This window comes from Sminthopsis crassicaudata, chromosome 1, assembly GCF_048593235.1.
Source record: "Sminthopsis crassicaudata isolate SCR6 chromosome 1, ASM4859323v1, whole genome shotgun sequence".
Classification (NCBI taxonomy): domain Eukaryota; kingdom Metazoa; phylum Chordata; class Mammalia; order Dasyuromorphia; family Dasyuridae; genus Sminthopsis; species Sminthopsis crassicaudata.
In genome coordinates this window covers 669,013,703-669,034,473 of record NC_133617.1, presented here as the reverse complement: position 1 = coordinate 669,034,473, position 20,771 = coordinate 669,013,703, and the positions used below count along the sequence as shown (strand labels likewise).

Sequence of the window (20,771 nt, the reverse complement as noted above, 5' to 3'; positions counted from 1 at the left end):
ATTTTTTTTTTTTTTTTTTTTTTTGGATTCAGAATTTGGTGAGATTCCCCTAGCACCTAGTGTAGAAAGAAGAGCTGCTGAATGAGGAGATGACATAGTCCAGCTTACAGTGTTCCCAGGCTCCTCCCCAGCAGAAGCTCCTGGAAGAGATTGGTTGTACTCTTCCTTGGGCAATCACAGCTGCTGCCAAGCATATTTGAGCAGATAAAGGGGAGGCAACCCCAAGAAGGCCAATGTGGCATTTCAACACAAAAGCAGGTGGGTGGGGAGCAAATGTTACTTTCTAAGCAGACCATCTAGAGGAAAAAACACTCCAATGCCGATTTATTTTTTTTAAAAGGGTTCTGTGTTATTCTAGGGTTTTTTTTTTTTTTTTGTTTTGTTTTGTTTTGTATAATTTTACAACCTTTGAAAATTACAGAAGTTGTAATGATCTAATACTATTAACAGCCGTTCAGAAAAACTTTCCCTCCCTCCCAACAACAATCCAGGGGAAATTTAAAAAGTCCCATAAAGACACCAACTCAATATGGCCTCTACCCTGGTACAAACAAAAGCGGAAAGATGAGAAGAAAACTGAAAGTGACTAAAATAGGAGAGCTCTGAGGGGCCAGGGCGTTGTTCTTGGTCTGTGCTCTCCAATGGCAGTGCCCATTCCATGCAATGATGCTGCTGGATGCCTTGCTTCTCAATGCTCTCTCCCCTCTCACCCCATATCCTTCTGTGACCTGACTTATGTGTCATGGAAATCCTTCAGCAGAGTCCTCCTCCGCTGTTCAGCTATGTGCATCTGATTCTCCAAGTCCTGAAAAGTAAGATCACAGCAGCTTACTCTTTTTTCACCAAGATAGGATTAAGGTCACATCACTAGGAAAGGACCCCAGATGTTAGTTATCTGAGGAAGAACATCCCCTGTATCACATCGCAGAGCCAAGTTGCCAGCCAGGATCCACTTGAATACCATCAGTTTTGAGAGATCCCTTCCTCATGAAATAGCTAATTCTATTATTGGCAGTCCTAAATTTTTTTCTTAGTTAAGAAAAATTCTTTTTTTAAAATGTTCAGTTTCAATTCTCTCTCTTTCTCCTTTCCCTGAGAACGGCAAATGACGATACCCATTATACATATGAAGTCATGGAAAACATATCCATATTAGCCATGTTGCATAAACCAAAAAATGTTCTATTCTGAACTCAGGGTTCAGGACAATTCTAACTGTGAGAAGTTCTTTACACTGAGTCAAAATCTGTTGCTGCAATTGCTACCCACTTGTTCCTAAGCCTGTCCTCTGGGGTCAGACACAAGCAGAAAGGAGACCTACACCAAGGCTCTTCAAGTACTTGACATCAGAGATCATGTTTCCTCCTGAGTTTTCTCTTCTCTGGGCTAAACAAAAATTTAAAAGCCATTCAAAAGCCAATTTCATTCTGTGAGGAAGGCTGGATATAACACAAAGGCAAAAACAAGATCATCTTTGGCCTCAAGAAGCTATATTTATCTCCTATCTCCTCTGAAATCAAAGCAGTCCAATCCTTCACCCAATACAGTGCCCTGAATGCCTCAGGGCCAAGGGAGGTTTCTGATAGGGTTACTTTTTCAGACACCTAGGTCATGGTGTGGGCACACTCAGCTTGCAGAACACTAAAATGCCCAAATCTTTCTCACTGTAGTATTCTCTACCCACACAGACCAGTACTGCAATTTTCATCTTATTCGATTAGGACCTCACTGTCCTAAACTAGAATTTGGTGGTTTCTGCTGGTACTGGCTACCTCTTACTGGGCTTCTGCTCCATTTAATCAATGAGAGCAAGGTATTTAACAGGAAGAAGAGTAACTTACCCCTCTGTCATAGCTATCTGCTCGCTCCACCTTCCATGAAAGGTTCTCAATTTCTGCCTCCAGCTGGGCCTGCTGATATTCAAACTATAACAACAACACAAAAGATTGAGCAGGAAAGAAAATCTAGAACAAGGGTCTCAGTGAGTAGCAAATATAATAACACAGAGCATGTACTTTAGATCCCAATATGCTATTAAGAGTTTTACTGATCTGTCCAAATAATTAGTAATTTTGAAGTAAAAAAAAATTTATTAGGAATATTGTAATTTCCCCTTCAATATTATCTAAAGATGACACCAATATATATTTAAATACAACTTCAAAGTATATTATTAGCAGAAAAATGCAAGAAAGACAGAATGCTATTACTCAAAAGAATACAAACTCTTTAAAAATAAGAGTCAAATTCTCCTGATCTCAGTGGGAAGAAGTCTGTGCTTTAACATTAGCACTAGTGTCACAATCATGCGAGCTTCTGCTATTATTTTTCTTCCTCATTTATATAGTCAGTTAAAAATAAGGGATACACTATAGTCTTTCCCAAATCAAATGGAACTCTTCAAGGATAATTTAGGAAAGTCCTTTGTGAGTAGGAACACACAAAAAGGAAGAGGCTCTGGAAGTCAACCCTCAAAGATAACATAGATGAACAAGTGTTCAGCTCAGTCTTTCCCAGAACACATATAAAGGGCCAACCCTCAATGATACTATGTGTATATAGGAGTGAGATAAGGGGGAAAGGTTCTTGTAGGATATATTAATATACTTAGAACAATAAGAGAAACAGATGTTGGGGAAAGGAATCAAAAGGAATCAAGAATCACTTGTGCTTTAGGGTAAAGACAATCAGTTTTTCTATAACCTAAGTCCTTATTAATCAGGAAGCTAAAAGGTCGTCCTGCTCAAAGACTCACCCTCTTCAAGAAACTAGGCTTAGTATATTACAAGAGGCATTACTGAATCACAAAAAGGACAATTAAAACCCAAAGGTTTCAATTAAATCCCAAAGGGGAAAAAACAAACCAAAAACACCAAACAATAATCAGTTTCCTTACGCAAGAATAAACATTAAATCTTCAGAAAACATGGAAATTAGATCAATATTATTAGAATGAGAATAGCGCAGAGTCCCCTTACCAGCTTCTTCCTAGGTCCAGACTCCATGTAGTATGCATATGGATATGTGTACTGCAGGGTATAACGACACTGTTTAAAAAAAAAAAAAAAAAACTTAAACAAAACAACAATAGACGAGTCACTTATTTCTTTGGTGCCAATAGTCCCACTAATAGTGCAGATCACAATCCGTTTCCTACACTGAAGCAGTCCACACACAATGATTAAGGAAGCAACACCAGAGCCAGCCCAGTAGATGGTAAAGAGCTTCTCTAGCTCTTAGATAACTAACACATAGATGACTACAGATTGGAACCCAAAGTCTAGCTTGGCAGGGGCTACCAGAGGTTACATTCTGTTGGCAAAGCCTTTTAAGAACCCAGGATTCTCCTCCACATCACAATAAGAATCCTTCACCACTGGAGGAAATTCTAAGGTAAAACATCTGAAAAAATTTAAAATTTACTACCAAATGGAACATCTCAGTTGGTTAACTGAGCTAAAGGACAGAATTTTGCTTACATGTTGTGAAATGACTATTACTAGAAAGAAAAAAAAAGGAAGTAGGAGCAGGGAAGAATTTCCAGGTGGGGATTGAGTGTACCTAAAATTCCCTGCTACTACAAAAGGAGTCTGTACCATACAATCATTATGTCTTAATTTATTCACTCATGGACAGTTGTGCCGAATATAAGTTACCCAATCATTTCACACAAATTGTCTCTTTAAATACCTTAAGCTTATTAAATGCAAGCATCCAATTCAATTCAACAAACTATTATGATTTGTAGGACATTTTCTGAATATTGTATCTTTCTCTTAATGGCATTCTTGTGTGTGGAAGGAACTGGTAGCATTTTAAGAAAGTAACACAAATTCAGAGCCTCTTCAGGAAGCTTTTATGCAGAATTCTTTCTCTCTGCTACTGAGATCAGGCAAGAGAGCAGCAGCCTCACCTTGGCTAGGAGCTTAGCAGCATTCTGCAGGTACTGCCAGTCGATCCAAGTCCCCAGATTATTCATCACTCTTTCCTGGATCTTCTCATGGATTCGCTGGTATGTCTGAGCCTCTAGCTGTAAGCTCTTATTGTGATTTTCCCACTGTAGCAGGGATAGAGGGAAGAGGAGGAATGGAGGACTTTTGGGGGGAAGGGAGGAGAACAGATGGACTATGGGAAAAGGGGCAAATAAATCTCAAAGTAGGCAAGGAATGTTGAAGTGGCAACCAGGAGAACAGCTGGAATAAGGCACTGCCACTCTGAAATAAGATTGCCCTGACTGCATGGCTACTGGAGGCAGCAGGGGCTTTATGTGCTTGTGAGAAGGGGAGGTATTGCTGGAAAGCAATGAGGATTCACTATATGAAACATCAATTTCTCATCTACTAGAACAAAAAAGTACTTCCATTCCCAGGTTGAAAGGGAGTCTGGTGTTGAAATATCAAGAGAAATTCTATAAAACTACTTAATTCTCAAGTTGAAACCATGTGTAGGAGAAGCATTCAAAAAGATAATAATCTTGCTATATGTGACCATTCAGTGTAAAGCCTTTAGGAAAGGGAAAATAATTCATTTTATATAATCACTACAAAATAGTAATTTCTAGACTACATACATAGACATTTTTAGCATTAATTATGGAAATAAGTGCCATTATACAGTAAGCATTAGATGAATTCTTGTTCATGTTGAAAGTAGCTCTACATGAGAAAGGAACAAAATCCGTGGTCTGTAAAAGGACATTTGGGAAATGTTCAAGTTGGAAGGAGTCTCAGAGGTCACGTAGTTCGACTCCTTTGATTTCCTGAGGATAAAAACTGAGGTCATAAAAGAACAGGAGTTAGAAGCAAAAGGGACCCTAGAATCATCTAGATTCTGAAAGCTTAAGTATTTGCTTAAATGGACACAGATAGTGTCTGGACCAGAGAAGAGTGGTTATTAGCATGCCATAGACTAGGCAAATTAAGTCATAAAATTGAAAACTAGAAGAAAATTTAGTACTTACTTCCCCTGTTCCAGCCCCCCCATAGAAAAGTGAAGGAAACAGCCCAAGATGCAGTGACATACTCAATACTACACAAGGACTTGACATTGTGAATTCAGGGACTGTGGCTCCAAATTGAGCATTTTTTCAACTTCTGACATGACAAAGGACAGTCAGTACAAAGGCAAGTGATGTCATAAACCCCTGCTCCTTTCCCTAATGTTGCTGTTTTTTTGTTTGTTTAGTTTGTTTTTTTAAATCATGGCCTAAGGGACAAAAGATAAAGATGGAAGGAGCAACACTATCAAGACATGAGATATTATGAGTATTACTATTATAATGTTTCCTGAAAATCAACATCCTGGCTGACCCAAAATATTTCTGGGCAGAATTCTCTAGGATCTGTATGTGGACCAGCATCATGTGCTTTCCACAGCATTCAACCTGAGCAGTAGCAGCATGAATTCATATCACTACAGCCAACAGAAGGCAATGTCTAGTCATAAGATAATGGTACTCTAGCTGCCTTTACAAACCAGAGACAAGGCAATTTTTGAAGAGCCTTCCAAAGCCCAACAGTTGACTTTAGTTCTCCATCACCTAAATTGGGGTTCCAGAGGCTCATACATCCCTATAAATGCTTTACTGCTGCCAAACCAAATGAAAGTCAACTCATGGCTACGGGTCAAGGAGAAGTCTCCTACCCTCTCAAAGTAGAACAAGTACTTCTTAAGGGCCTCCCTCGCCTGGGCCTGTTGACTCTGGTTTACAATATCAGGATTTTCTTTGTACCGACTGCACTCGTAGTACTCGCTGCCATGGGTCTTCCAGTCTCCTAGACACATCCAGCAGAAATCTGCACAAAACAGCAAAAAATAAGTCAAGTACAGCAAGGAAAGTATTCCCTCCTGTAATGCCCATGGCAAAGGCCTATTACTTGGGAAGCAAAGTTAAGAAAAGTCACTCTGTGTTAGGTAGATTTCTGGGCACTCCTTTGCCCAATGGGCAGTCTCATCACACCCCAAGATGCTCTCTGGTAGACAACATCCCTCTGCTTAGACGACTTATTCACCTATTACAGAGAGTTGGTGAAATAGCAAAATGGCAAAAAAGACAATTCACTTCTTCTACGGATAGACTAACTATAGAGATGAAAGGCGCTAAGCAGCCTGCTTATCATCAACACAAAGAGACATAGATGACAGGCTTACAATAGAGACAAGATCTGCCATATATCATTACATTTTTTTATCAGGAGACCTAAAAATTTGTTTGAGAGCTACCTGGAAATCACTTTAACAATACCCTTTCCAAAACCATTAGGCCATTCTCCTTTTTCTTCCCTTCCACATACAATCAAGATTATCTAGTATAAGAAATCTTAGCACAGCCAGTGCCTGACACAGAGTAGGTATTTTTAAAATGTAAAGTCATTAAATTACATATGGATAGGAAGCTCAGAAGTAGGAAAAACAAGAAATGAAAGAACGTCTTTAAGAAGAACAAGTAACCCAATGGACAACATCATGAAAAAGCTGGAATCTATTTCTATTTTGGGAAAGAACACAGAAGGAAAATTCAGAAGCCCTTAGAATTTTTTTTTTTTTTTTTTAACCCATGAATTTCAGGTCAAAACAGGATAAGTGCCAATCAACAAAATAATCTGCTGGCTTCCCCTTTCCCAATAAACACTAGAAACAAAATGACATTTTGGAGGAGTAAGCAAAGAGGCAAAACAGATCCCATTTGGCCATATTCCTCAGAGGGAATTTTACTTCTGAATCACTTCTGACAGGAAGAAGAGCACATTGTCTGTTCTACAGAATTGTTCTTAATAGAAGGAGTAACCATTTCCCAATTCGAGTCACATTAAAAAAAATCCCCTTTTAAAAGAAGAAATTTTATCAAAATCTATAAAGAAATTTAATAAGTTCAATCTTAAGCAAAGATTCTTTTGAAACTAGGCATGAGGCTGCAAAATGATTAGCTTAGGACAAGACTGCCTTTAAATTGGATTTGGAAATGACCTTCTAGGGGATCTAGTTTAACTTTTGAATTTTACTGATGAACAAAAAAGGCCCAGAGTGGTGACCTGACTTCCCAAGGTCACAGAGATACTAAAAGTTACAGAAGTATGATCTGAACCAAGCTCTCTGACTTTAGCAATCCTATTATGTCACACTTCTTCACAAATCAGTGGTACTATACAATAAAAATGGCCAAAAAAGAAAGTAAGCTTTAAATGTGAGGAATTTCAAACTAAAGTCAAGAAATCTATTTTCAATCAGGAAAGATGGCACGGGTACCTTATCTGTTCAGCAGGTAATGAGATTCATGGCTAGAACTCATAGGAAGGCCCCTATGACTTCAACAAAATTACTCTAAGAATGTCTCCTGATGTCAGGAATAGTCACACTGCTAGCACATAGGTATCCTCTTCTCCAGACAAATGTCTGGCCTTAAGATATTTTTAGAGCTGGGACAGACTACCCAACCCCTCAAGTAGAGGTCCATAATAAGGAAGTGACTTGCCTATGATCACACAGAAAATGGCATAGTTAGAATATAAACATAGGACCTCTTGACTTTTCCCATCCCATTTTAAGATATTACTTAGAAGCAAAATGAAGCCAATATTGGTCACTACTTTTTTGATACAAACCACTGAGAAAATACCTGCCAGTTATTATGGATGAGCTCCATGAAAAGAGAAGCAATGAATAGAGAAAATGATATAGGATCACATGGATAAAGTGAGAGCTTCAGAGAATAATTAACTCTGTGCAAGAATTCATTCAAAAGGTCTCATGTTACTGATATAACCATAGTTTATTAATTTAAATATAAAAGTGCTTCACGTTGGCAAACATGAAAATAAACACAAATACCAGAAACAATAGACACCGCCACAGGGCCCAGAATGTGACCTAAAGCCAGGACTTACCATGTTTACACTTAGAACATTGCTGAAAAAGAAAGAAAAGGGGAGATATTAGCATGCATATTGACCAAAATGTCTTACATCATCAGTGATAAGTGAAATATGAGTGTTTCTGCTCACCATGTGATTGCAGCCTCCATTCTTCTCAATACAGATATTGCACTTGGGACACTGAGAAAACAGAATCGTTCCATTAGGTTCATTCGCTACTTATGCTGGTTTTAAGACAAATAACACAAAACTCTTGGCACCCATGCCCAGTGGCTAATTGTGCAAGACTTCAGGGGAGGAAAATCTCACTTTAACGTGGTGGTTCAGTGGCTCAACAGAAGGTCACTGGTTCTGGAACAATAATTCCAAGGAAATGAGATTAGTATTCTTGGCTCTGACCCCCTCCCTCAAGCACCAGTTGATCTCCTGAAACTGTGCAATCTGCCAGTTAAAGTGTTCAGATTAAGCTCAGGACTGAGTCAGCAGAAAGGAATGTTAAGAGTTGTCTCAGAATCTATCAATTCTAGTCAACCTGCCCAGAAACCTGCTTCTAGAATTGTCCAATGGAATATATATCAATGCTCTTTCTTGAATAGACTCAGCAATTATCACTATAATTCATTATATAAAAATCATTTCAGATCTCAGCTTATCATCTGAAAAAAGTAAAGTTATTGAGTTCCAAATTAAAGTTTCATTTGTATATACCATGTGAGTGAACTCGTGGATAAATGAATAGCACTAGGTTAGTGACCATTCCACAGGAAGAGTGACAAAAATGCAAATTTCCCATCAAGCAGTTCTGGGAATAGCACTATCTTGGAGAAAAACACTAAGAGCATCCTAACTTCTCCCCTAGCTATTTCATTTTGCCTGGGAGTCCCCTTCTCTGAAATGTTGTTTGAGTATCTTTGTGCATTGTAAGGCATCATCTAAATAGTTGGTGGCTGGTCTGAGAAGAGAGGGTCCTAACTAACCCAATTCTTCATTGTCAAGCCAGAATTGCCCACAGAGTATATTGACAAGTACAACATATTCAATTTTAACAATTTAACCCTCAAAGAGGATCCCAAGTCACTACCATATGAAGAATATCATTGTTTAGACCTGACAAACAAATCCCCCTCTCATACTCAATGAAAGTTGTAACATAACAAGACAAAAGGAGGGATCTTTTCTGATAATCACCAATGACAAAGTTGGTGATTAGATACCAAAAACATCCCCAGGAAGCTGGCAGTCTAAACATTCCTTACATCTTTAGTGTGAGCACTAATGTAGTTTGCCGTTTCAGAGTCGTCTGCACACTTTGTGAGCCATTTCCGGATTGTGGCGCAGTCTGTAGGGGCGTGATACATCTGACGACACTTGAAACTTTAAAATCAGAAAAGAAAGGGATTCAAATTCCAACAAATTCAATCTGTACTGAAATCTTAAATCTCCCTCTTACCCACATCAGTAGCATTTGAGTTTTTCCAAAGGTCAGCCATTTCAGAGTCTTTGAAACCCTTCCTTATTCAGTAATTTATTTAAACATTTCTCGAATTCTCCCTCAATATAGGCTAAAACATGATTCAGCATGATTTTTTAAATCATGCTGACACAAATCCTCAAGTCCCTAATAAGGTTACCTTCTCTTAAAAAATATTCAACTTAGTCTCAATCCCCTTTACAACTCAGAATTTAACCACCCTTAACAATGAAAAAATAAATAAACACATCTTGATATATTTTAGATTCATGTTGACTTTTGCTCCCTTTTCATTTTTTGCTATGAACAAGAATCTTTAAACATGTGTTTAAAGAATGAATGTCATAAGAAAAGTATGCAGACAGAAATAAAATGAGTAGGTGGATTAGATGACCTTCAAGGTCCCTGTAAGTTCAGGTATTTATTTTATGGCTTCAGGATTTAGAATCTAGAGAAAGAACTAATGCAACAGAATTTTATACACTATGGAAAGTTATAAATCTACTTTGAAGACATAATTATGTGGTAACGAGCAAAGAAAGTATAATAGCACAGGTATTAAAACAATTATCCCAAAACCTTCATTTTAACCATTAAGTAATCAAACGTATTAAAATCATCTTTGCTGGTAACCAGTAATATCCACAATGCACCACAAAGAGAGGAGAAAACCTAAAATTATTTACTACCTAGAAAATGATTCCTTAGGATATTTTATGCCCTAGAATTCTAAAGGGCCAAGCTAATTAAAATTTTCTAGGATACACAATAATTTATTTGGATAAACTAATACTAAAACACTAAAACAATTAAGCGAAACAAATTAATTTATTACAATGACTAAAAAGAAGTACAAAAGGAATCCTGAAAGATTTTACGCTCAGGTCAGCTCTCTGTTGTAAAGGGCTAGAACTGAGCAAATGGACTTGGATAATGGAGCACATGAGACTAATTGCCAATTGGAAGGTTCTCTATTAACTTGTTTGAAGGTTGACTCTCCCCAGCTGTTCTGTGCTGACTTGATTGGTGGGACAAAGAAGGGGAAGTGACATGTGGGGGGAGAGTAGGAGGAGGAAATTGAGGCGTTCTCTCTCTTGGTGGTTGAGAGAGGAAGGTGGTGTGGAGATTACTAGATCTAATCCCCTGACGGTGACCTCAAGAGACCAAGAATAAAGACTTTTGGTGATCCTGACTACAGCTGATTTCTGGGAAGACAGAGTTCCAGCACTCTGTCTTCAATGACCAACTCTTATGTATACGAATTCAGAATAAGGGAAGCCCCCTAGAAGCTGTCTACTACTCCACTCAACTCAAAACCTCTCAAAGGTATATCCCTAATTCAGTCATTCATGTTCCCCACCACAGATAAAAATATATAAATTTGAATATAAACATAAATATAGAAATCCCTACCAAATGAAATAAAAATAAAACCCTTAATTTGTCTTGACTTCCATTCTTGTAATACTTATGTAATCTTTCCAAAAGAAATAGATTTAGGGATATCTTTGCTGATGGTTGGACATGTTAGCTTTTCCCCAATTTATTTATTAAAACTTTTTAATTTTCAAAAGATATGCATTGATAAATTTTCAACATTAACCCTTGTAAAACCTTGTGTTCCAATTCCCCCCACTTCTCTCTATCCCTCTCCAGATAGCTAGTAATCCAATATATGTTAAAGGTGGTAAAAAAAATATATATATATTAAAACCAATATATGAATACAAATTTATACAATTATCTTGATGCACAAGAAAAATCAAATCAAAAAGGAATAAAAAATGAGAAAGAAAATAAAATGCAAACAACAACAAAAAGAGTGAGAATGTTATGTTTGATCCACATTCAGTTCCCACAATCCTCTCTCTGGGTATAGATGGCTCTCTTCATCACAAGATCATTGGAACTGGTCCATCAGCAATTTTTTGAAGTTGAAAGATATTAAAATGGTTACCAACTTCTTTAATAGTCACAAAGTATCAAACCTGGGAAATAGGGATTTAATAACTGACATAAAATAGTTCAAAAGCACTGTGCTTCAGGACAGCTAGATAGCACAGTGGATAGAGCACTGCCCCTGAAGTCAGGAGGACCCGAGTTCAAATCCAACCTCACGCTCTTAATAATTCCTAGCTGTGTAAATCACTTAACCCTAATTGCCAATCAGCAAAAAAAAAAAAAAAAAAAAAAAAAAAAAAAAGGCACTGTACTTGATTTTTCTTTTTTTCTTTCCTTAAAAATTAAAAGAAAAAAAAACATATAGCTTGTAAAAGTTTATTAAGCCAGGAATTGTTGCTAATATATACAATGAATAGATCTATAGATAATTTAGACTTTTCAAATGTATCAGTTTGCAAATTATTATGAAAGTGCACATTGATCCCAAACATTATTACTATTATAAGGAAATTTGCTCAGAAAGGGAAAAGCTTTTTAGAGTTCTTCATATAAGGCATGCAATTCATATAATCCACCATTAGACCTATACTGACATCCTGTCTCTTGTGCCAGTACTCCACTACTACAGTCTTTGAAAACTACTGCCTAGGGTTTAGAAAACACCTCAAGGATCAAAATCATTTTTTAAAAGAAAATATAAGAATTTTTCATATACTCCATGGGGAATACAATTTTTTGATCTTCTTTGGACACAATTTTATTCTTATATTAAGTTCCTACCCATCTCAAACTTGGGGGTAGCATTATCCCAAATTATAAAGGATAAAAACTATACCAGACAGGGAAGGGAGAGGCTCTGGAGAGACCCAGAAACACATGTCTTACCAGAATACCTCGTTACATCGATTGCACTGCACTCGTCGAGCTCTGGGCTCCTGTACCTGGATAACCATGGGGCAGTCTGCACCGGGACACAGCTGGAGCTGATAATGGCTCTGGGAACACAGCAAGGGAAAGGCAAGAGTCAGGAAAATATGAAGGAGCTGGGAGGACAACATACACCCATCTACTTTCTTTTGTTAGATGATGGGGAAGAAAATGTGACCATTACGTAAAATAAAATTTTCTTGCATGTGTTTTTAAAACTTTCTAATTCTTTTAGCTAAGGCATATTAATATGAAAAAATAAGAATAGAAATATGTAGGCAGATCTCAAATGAGGATAAACCAATCACCATGTGGTCTGACTGCAACTTCAAGTCTTAGTGACCTGCCTCAGAGGTAAAGTGATTTTTCTCTGAGTCAAAGAGCCAGGATGTGTCAGATAAAGGATATGAACCCAAGATCTTCTAGGCTCCAAGGTCAGTTTTCTATCCAACGCTCCACTTCTTCCTATCTCTTCCACTTTTCATAATGAAAACATCAATATAGCTTCAAAAAGTCCTGTTTCCTTCTTTTTTTATTGTTTTAATTTTAAATTCATTTTATTTTCAGTTCCAAATTCAGTTCCAAGTTTACTCCCTTTTTCCTCACCCCCACTCACTGAGAAAGCAAGAAAAACACAACCTATTACAAATACATAGTTATGTAAAATAATTTTCTGCATTAGCCATATCGAAGGGGAAAAATAAAAAAGAGAGAGAGAGAAGAAAATATGTTTCAATCTGCACTCTAAGTCCTTTAGCCTGGTGGTGGTTACTATGTGTTATCATGAGTCCTTTAAAACTGACTGGTTAATGTATTGGTCAGAGTTGCTCTTTCAGAGGTGAATATTGTTGTTACAATATTGCTATTACTGTGTACAATATTGTTTTGACTCTGCTCACTTCACTTTACACCAGTTCACAGAAGTCTTTTCAGGATTTTCTGAAACCATCACCTCCATCACTTCTTGCACAATAATATTTCATCATACTCCTATACCATAACTTATTAGTCATTCCCCAATTAATAGACATTGCCTCAGTTTGTAATTCCTTGCAAAATGCTATACAATTTTGAGGATATATGGATCCTTTTACCTTTATTATTTAAAATATTTTTGACATATAAATCTAGTTAGGAATTGCCAGGGTCAAAAAGTATGCATTGAACAAACTGCTTTCCAGAATGACTAGACGAATTCACAGTGCCATGAACAGTACATTAATGTGCCTATTTTCCTTTTTTTGTTATCTTAGCCAATCTTATAGATATGAGATAATAAATTAAAATTGTTTTAATTAATATTTCCCTATTTGTTAGTGATTTGGAGCATTTTTTCACGACTATTGTTAGCTTGGGTTTTTTCCTTTGAAAACTGCCCATTCATATCCTTTGACCAAAATGGCTCTTTTTCTTGTAAATGTGACTTAGTTTCCTAGTAGTTTAGAAACAAGATCTTTATCAAAGAAACTTCCGCAAAGATTTTTTTCCCAGCTTCTAATTTTAGTTGCATTGATTTGTTCAAAAATGTTTACATTTTATGTAATCAAAACCATCAATTTTACCTTCAGTTTTCTAATTTCTTGTTTGGTCACGAACTCCTCCCCTAGCCATAGATCTGAAAGGATTTTTTTCCCCCACACCCCAGCAATTTGCTTATAATATCACCCCTAAATCATGTACCTATTTGGAGTTTATCTTGGTGTACAGTGTGAGATGTTAGTCACTTAACCCTGTTTGCCTCAGTTTCCTCATCTGTAAAATGAGCTGGAGAAGAAAATGGCAAATCACTCCAGAATCTTTGCCAAGAAAACCCCAAATGGGGTCAGGAAGAATCAGACATGACTGAAACGACACAACAAAAACAACTGGGGTTCTCTGAGTAAATCATCAAATCATTTGCAAAAAAGTAATAGTTTTGCTTCCTCTTTGTCCATGCTTATCCCTTTTTGTCTCACTGGATTTGTAGATCATTATTAAGAATGGCTCAATTTTTAAATTTTTGCTCAAGGAGATGGGTGGGAAATAAGACTGCCTTCCTTTATTCTGGAAACTACCTGGCCTGCAAGAGGTCCCTATTTTGTAGCTCATTTAGGTAATTAAATTCTATACTGCAGTACAATTATTGAATAGTATTATATTCTGGCATAGCTGTCAATCATATACATATATGCATAATATGTACATATACACACATATTTGTATGTGTATATATACATATATACTCTGTAAAAGAAAAGCAGGAACAAGTTTTGCTTTTATCTTTGTAGCTTCACCAGTATAGTGCTCTCTGTTCATTAAGTACTTGTTAAATAGGTGCCAAATAAACAAAGGATTCTAACTGAAAGCCAAAAAATTAACTAAAGCAATCCCATTATTCAAATCTTAAACAGATGAAACACCAAGATGAAGAGCAAACTTTAGGCAAATCACTGAAGGTAAAAAACAAGTTTACTAGGTACGGTTTAGTGAAAAGGGCACAGCAGGCATGGCTTTTATTCTAGATGTATGTCTCTGAGCCTTTTGGGGTTTAGTTTTTTAATTTGTTTTTTTTTTTTTTTTTAAATGGTGCTACCTGATTTTACATAAAGAACTTTGAGCACAAAAATAACTATAACTTGCCTTTACCTGTGAGGAGAAAAAAAAAAAAATCACAAGGCTCAAAGATATGAGTGATTTGGCCTGAGTCACCCAGTACACAACAAATGACAGTGAGAACTTAAACACAGGTCTCCTTGCTCTCAGTTCACAAAAGGTACAAAGGTCCCTTCAAACTGTTAACAATTGTTATGGAAGAGGTCTCTCGAATTTATAGGTACAGAGAAACAACAATATTAACAATAAATAGTAATGAGAAAGAACAATTATTCTTCTGAGAAACACATGAGTGACAAAACCTTTGAGTTTATTGCCCGCTGATAAACTTGGCTACTCTTGTTGTATCTGTTGCTCTAGCCCCATGGTCAAAGCTTTAGAGAAGTGGCAAAGGGAAGGCAAAAAATGCCAAGGCTGTGAAAATAATACCTCCACGTAGTCCCTGAAGAGGTAGCGCCTGTATTTGTCTTTCAACTCCTCACTAGGCAGCAAAGGAAACACAAAATCCTCTGGTGTTCTCAGAAGGCAGTCCTGAGCCATACAGGAGACCCCTAGTAAATACCGACACAGGCATACACATGAAAATCAAATGTATCTTTTCTCTTGGAGTTTGTATGAGAGGATTAATCAGTTTTCATGGGGAATAACAGAAGATGAGTCATGAAGGACAACGTATTCATTTGTTACCAACCTAAGAATTTTCTCAAGTCCACAACAAAAACCAAAAGGAAACAAGAAATTAACACTGCCAAAACTATGCAAATACAAAGTCCTCCATCATTATATATACAGCAATAAACACTAATGCTAAAAATTCTGCAGGTGCTATAAAATAAAAAGTATTGCCCCAACTACAGACTACACATAAAAATGAGAACTCTTTGAAAAGAAAAATAATAAGTGTACATGGAAAATAAAACAATTACAGGCAAAACACAAGTTTTAAAGCAGCCACATTTGGGTAGGGAAAACTGGGCTGTATTTGGTTCCATTTAGTAGAACTGGTTAATCATTAGCAGAATGAAATTTTGACAATACTATTAATTTGGTTTCAGTAACATATAAGTCACATTAGAAGAGCAAGAAGCAATTATAAAGTTAAGTTTAATTTACATGCTACTTAAAAGAGCACCAGAAACATTCACTTGTATAATAAAAATCTTTCAAACAACTTTTATGAAAGAAAATTCAACCTATTACCTACTATGTTTCCCAGTGTTTACACTACCAGAGTAAATTCTTAAACTTAGTCCAAATGATAATTAACTCACCAACTCCTACACCATCTTTCACCAGCACTGTACAATGCTGCTCCCAACAGCTTCGGCAAAACTGATGCTGACAAGCCAAAGAGAGTAAATTTTCCTTTCGAACAAACTGCATGCACACTGCACAGTGATGGGAGGAATGTACCATTACCTAGAAACAAGCAATAAACTAATTAGTCTAAAAGACAGCTACAGAAATTTCTTACTAAAGATACATGATTAAATGTTAACAGAGCCTTGAAATTTATTATCATATGATCACAAACTTCACTCCTGTCACCTTTGGAAGTAAAGATAGAGAATTATTTTAGGGGCAAGTCAAGATAAACAAATTATTCTTTTTGTAACTACCAGAATACCTATAAAGAGAACTGCGATTGGTCTTGGTCCTAACTTCAAAGTAAGCATCATTATTTCCTTCCATATCCTCTACAAAATAGGGATTAAATCAGTAAATATCACCCAATTCAAAGTTGTAACTTTATGCAAGACCTTGTATACATCAATAGTATTAGAGTTGGAGACATGACATTAACAAAGGTAAGGTTCAAAGCAGAGAACAAGACCTGAAAAAATTAATATTTCCATTTGCCAGATTCCTCTTGATGTATTCTCTCTTGGATGTGGCCATTCCCTATCTCTTCAGCTGTGGAACCCTGGACAAGTCATCTTACTTCTTGAAGTCTCAGTTTCCTAATAGGGTGGGGGAAGGGAAGCAGACTACATGTCCTTTGAGAAGCCCTCTAGTCCAATCCTATGATCTTACATTGGTTTCAAAAGTTTTATCTTTGTTATGTTCAATAAATCCTCTTCCTCATTCCCCAAAGTCAGGAGCCAATGCTTTCCTCTAAGCCTTGGTTCACATATACAGTATACGACAATAACATGTAACATAAGAAGATATAAAAATAAGGAATCAGAAAGTTGGAGTTTGAATCCCATCTTTGTTACTCAACCTATCTTACTCTCAGTTTCTTCACATAAGATCCTGATGAAGCTAATCACCTTTTAGCAAAAAGTAGTCATGCCCATTCCAAGGTATGTAGAAGAGTTAGCAGCTAACACAAACTTGTTCCTACTTCTTCCTTTTCTAACAGTAGTAAAAGGTGTTATGTGGAGAAATTGTGGCACATCTTTTTCTAGGATGTACCACTTTTTTTTTGTTGTTTAGTTGTTTTTATTTTTTGTGTGTATGTGGAGGGAGGATAATTTGGGGTTAAGTGACTTGCCCAGAGTCACACAGCTAGAAAGTGTTAAGTATCTGAGGTCAAATTTGAACTCAGGTCCTCCTGACTTCAGGGCCAATGCCCTATCCATTGTGTTAACTACCCCCAATGTACCACTTCTTGCTTGTTTAATTACATTATTCATTCTTACATGGCAGGGAGATGATCTACTTAAAACTTAAAGACAGAGGAATCTCCCCTTGTTTAAGGAGCTCTTTCTAGGGTCCTGAGTAAACTGTAATATGAAACTTTTAATTCTGCATTCACAAATTATCTGACAAACAGAGAAAGAGAATGAATGACCATATGAAGGGCCTGTCTTTTCACTAAATAACACACAAATAGACACACACACACATTTTTCTTTTATGCTTATAAAGCTGCTTATTTCCTAGGATGACAGAAGGAATTATGTATTTGATTTAGTACTAGCTGCTGAATTTTGTAGGACTTCTTTTTATTATTAATATTTTTTATTAAAGCTTTTTATTTACAAAGCACATGCATGGGTAATTTTTCCAACATTGACCCTTGTATAACCTTTTGTTGCATATTTTCCCCTTCTTCCCCCCACCCCCTCCCCTAGCTGGAAGGTAGTTCAATATATCTTAAATATATGTATATGTATACATATTTATACGGTTATCTTGTTGCATAAGAAAAATCAGATCAAGAAGGAATAAAAAGAAAAACTGAGAAAGAAAACAAAATGCAAGCAATTAACCAAGAGAGTGAGAATGCTATGTTGTGTTCCATACTCTATTCCCACAGTTCTCTCTCTAGGTGTAGATCGCTCTCTTCATCACTGCACAAGTAGAACTGGTTTGAATCATCTCATTGTAGAAGAGAGTCCCATAGGACTTCTGATTACCTCTTTCTCCTAAATTCTTGTATACCCTGGCTTTAATTCACATATACAACACATATATCTAGGCGAATTTCTAGGCATTACAAAGAATACAAAAAATAGGCAAGAAATAGGACTTGCTCTCAGAAAGCACATAGTATAGTTAGGGACAGAAAACAGAAGCACAAATTAAATTCCAGGCAACACAGAAAAGTGCTAAAACTGTAGCTAAATGCAGTGTGCTACAGGAATTATGAAGACAACAAAAATCACTACTGACTGAGAAAAGGGAAAAAATCAGGGAAGCTTTTGTTTCTTCTGAAACAGATTCTAAAGTATGGGTATGATGGATGCTGGCAAAAATGGAAGAAGGAATGAAGCAACTTAATTAGAGAAGACAACATGAGCAAAGGTGGAATAGCATAAAGCAAGCCTAGGGAATGATAAGTGATCTGACCTGGCTGAAGGACAAGGTATACATACATACATAAAGAATGAAAGTGACAGAGGAAGATAAACATCTCAAAGTATGGCAGTAATTTGTTCTCTATTTGTATGAAAAATATCTTTGTAATAAAAGATTAAGGTTCATATTTAAAAGAGGAAATATCTTTGGCACATATGACTCTAAACAAAGCCCTAATTACATTAATGATATTAGGAAAATCTCCAAACAACAATACCAATGTAGAAGAAAGAGCTGTGGTCCTGAAGGAAGGAGATACAGACAGTTCTCGTTTTACATAAATTCACATTACGCAAATTCAACTTCACGTAAAGAATTCTGAAAGAAATCCGCATTCCAAAACCTATAACTTTACTGTAAAGTACTGCACTTGCTCACTCCCACCACTCCTAACTCTATGCCCCTCTGCTCGGGCATTCCATAGCCTTCCACCCCTTCCAAACAACAAAACAAAAAAAAAAACAAACAAAACAAAAACAAAAAGAAAAAAAATCCAATTAACAAAAATCCAACCAAAACAAACAAATCCCCTTTCAAAAAACCCTCCAAGTGAAAGCAGAACAGATATACAAAGAGACCCACTGTCACCATATAGGCTTGAGACTCCCAATGCTGAGAGAGAATTTTGCCCCACTCCTCCCACCCACCTGTGTCCAGTGTTCAAATGTCTTATCTACTCTTAAGTATCACACATCTGTCCCCTGTGTATCATCCTTCCTCTCCAGTCTATGTCTGTGTTCAGCCCCCATATGTCTTTGCCACCTCCTTTTGTTCTTCCTTTCAGTTCTAGAAAGGCTCCCATGTAGCCAGCCCTAGTACCAACCTGTTCCTCCTCCATTCTTGCATCTCTGTCCCAGACCCCACATGCCCTTGAACTATGTGCCAGTCCCCTCTCCCCCAAAAGCATGTGGTCCCCTTCCTGCTTCCTTCCCTCCCTTCCCCACAATCTTGGGCAAAGTTTGCATTTCATAAAAATTGCTTTATGTAGAGGTCTGCGGAAGGGTCCACTTACGTAAAGTGAGAACTGTCTGTACTCACATGTTTCGATGGACTGGGCTGAACTCGAGCCTCAACTAACAGCTGAGCAGAATTGGACTTGTGTCTAAAAGACAAAAAATGGGATTTTTTTTTTTAACCCTTTAGAAAAAAGTAGGAATTCAAACATAAACAAATTACCTTTCTCTTTAAACAAAGGAACGATGGGCTAAAAAACCTAAATAAACTATATTGGGACTACAGAGAGGAATCTTGTATGTTTTTGCTTCTGATTTCTAAACTATTCCTAGAAAGAGAAAATGTTCTACCCATTCTGAATCTACTGTGCTTTCAACTGGTACAACAAGCTTTGCTTCCCTTTACACTAACCTATAATGGGATATTCTTTGTGAAGGACTTTAAGCATTCTGAGGTAAAAAATGCCATAGATGGTTAGTCTCTATATTTAATATTATGAATCCAAGGTTGAAACATTATAATTTTAGCTAACATGTATCATTTTAACAATTTAATTTACATGAAGATGCTTTCTTTCAAATAGAAAACTGATAACTATCTTCACAGAGTTACTGGTTATATTTCTAGTTTTAGTAATTCATCATATAATGTGAATGTGATGTGCATGCTTAAAAAAAAAAAAAAAAAAAAGTACATTAGTATGGTGTCCTAATCAAAGGAAATGGTAAATTCAAAGACTCCAAATTCCAGGATACCCCAAGCAATTTTAGACACTGTACATTGGTTACTCAGAGTATGTACTAGAAGAAACTGGAAATGATGATTATAGTAGTACCTGGACAGAGGGTAGGTAAATGACTCAAATCAATGTCATAGAGAAAAAGTAAAAAGAAATTGGCTATTTTTTGCATGTAAAAGATAAAGAAAAAACATTTAAGATAGGTTTAAATATTTGTAAAGTGGTCAACTAGATTAAAAGCAAAACAAAACAAAATTTATTTTGTGTGCCAGACAAGACACAAGAACCAACAAGGGATGAATGGACAGATTCTGTCCAAACATGGGGAAGAATTTCCACCAATGTTAAGTGGAGCTGTCCAACAGCAGAAGAGGCTACCCAGAGATCAAAACATCCCTGATTTAGGAAGAAAGGAAGGGGGGGGGGGGCTTCTGGTCCACAGTTTCTTTTTCATTTTGTAGATGAAAATAATGAGGAGCAGAGAGACTGAACAACTTTTTTAGTGACA

General features: G+C 36.7%; 1 protein-coding gene across 5 annotated transcripts in view; it reads right to left on the bottom strand.

The window, feature by feature from the left end:
* Positions 1 to 323: 323 nt before the first annotated feature.
* The window catches only part of ARIH2 (ariadne RBR E3 ubiquitin protein ligase 2), a 55,758-nt gene continuing 35,310 nt past the window's right edge, over positions 324 to 20,771 (bottom strand). For all 5 annotated transcript variants that reach the window (XM_074283224.1, XM_074283228.1, XM_074283226.1 and 2 more), the window contains 12 exons: positions 19,609 to 19,672; positions 16,035 to 16,182; positions 15,193 to 15,314; positions 12,130 to 12,239; positions 9,128 to 9,245; positions 8,001 to 8,051; positions 7,884 to 7,905; positions 5,644 to 5,795; positions 3,914 to 4,057; positions 2,979 to 3,047; positions 1,842 to 1,925; positions 324 to 805 (listed from right to left, as the gene is read on the bottom strand). In XM_074283224.1, the coding sequence (XP_074139325.1) occupies positions 734 to 805; positions 1,842 to 1,925; positions 2,979 to 3,047; positions 3,914 to 4,057; positions 5,644 to 5,795; positions 7,884 to 7,905; positions 8,001 to 8,051; positions 9,128 to 9,245; positions 12,130 to 12,239; positions 15,193 to 15,314; positions 16,035 to 16,182; positions 19,609 to 19,672 (1,156 nt within the window). In that variant the 3' untranslated portion in view covers positions 324 to 733. The remainder of the gene's footprint in view (positions 806 to 1,841; positions 1,926 to 2,978; positions 3,048 to 3,913; positions 4,058 to 5,643; positions 5,796 to 7,883; positions 7,906 to 8,000; positions 8,052 to 9,127; positions 9,246 to 12,129; positions 12,240 to 15,192; positions 15,315 to 16,034; positions 16,183 to 19,608; positions 19,673 to 20,771) is intronic.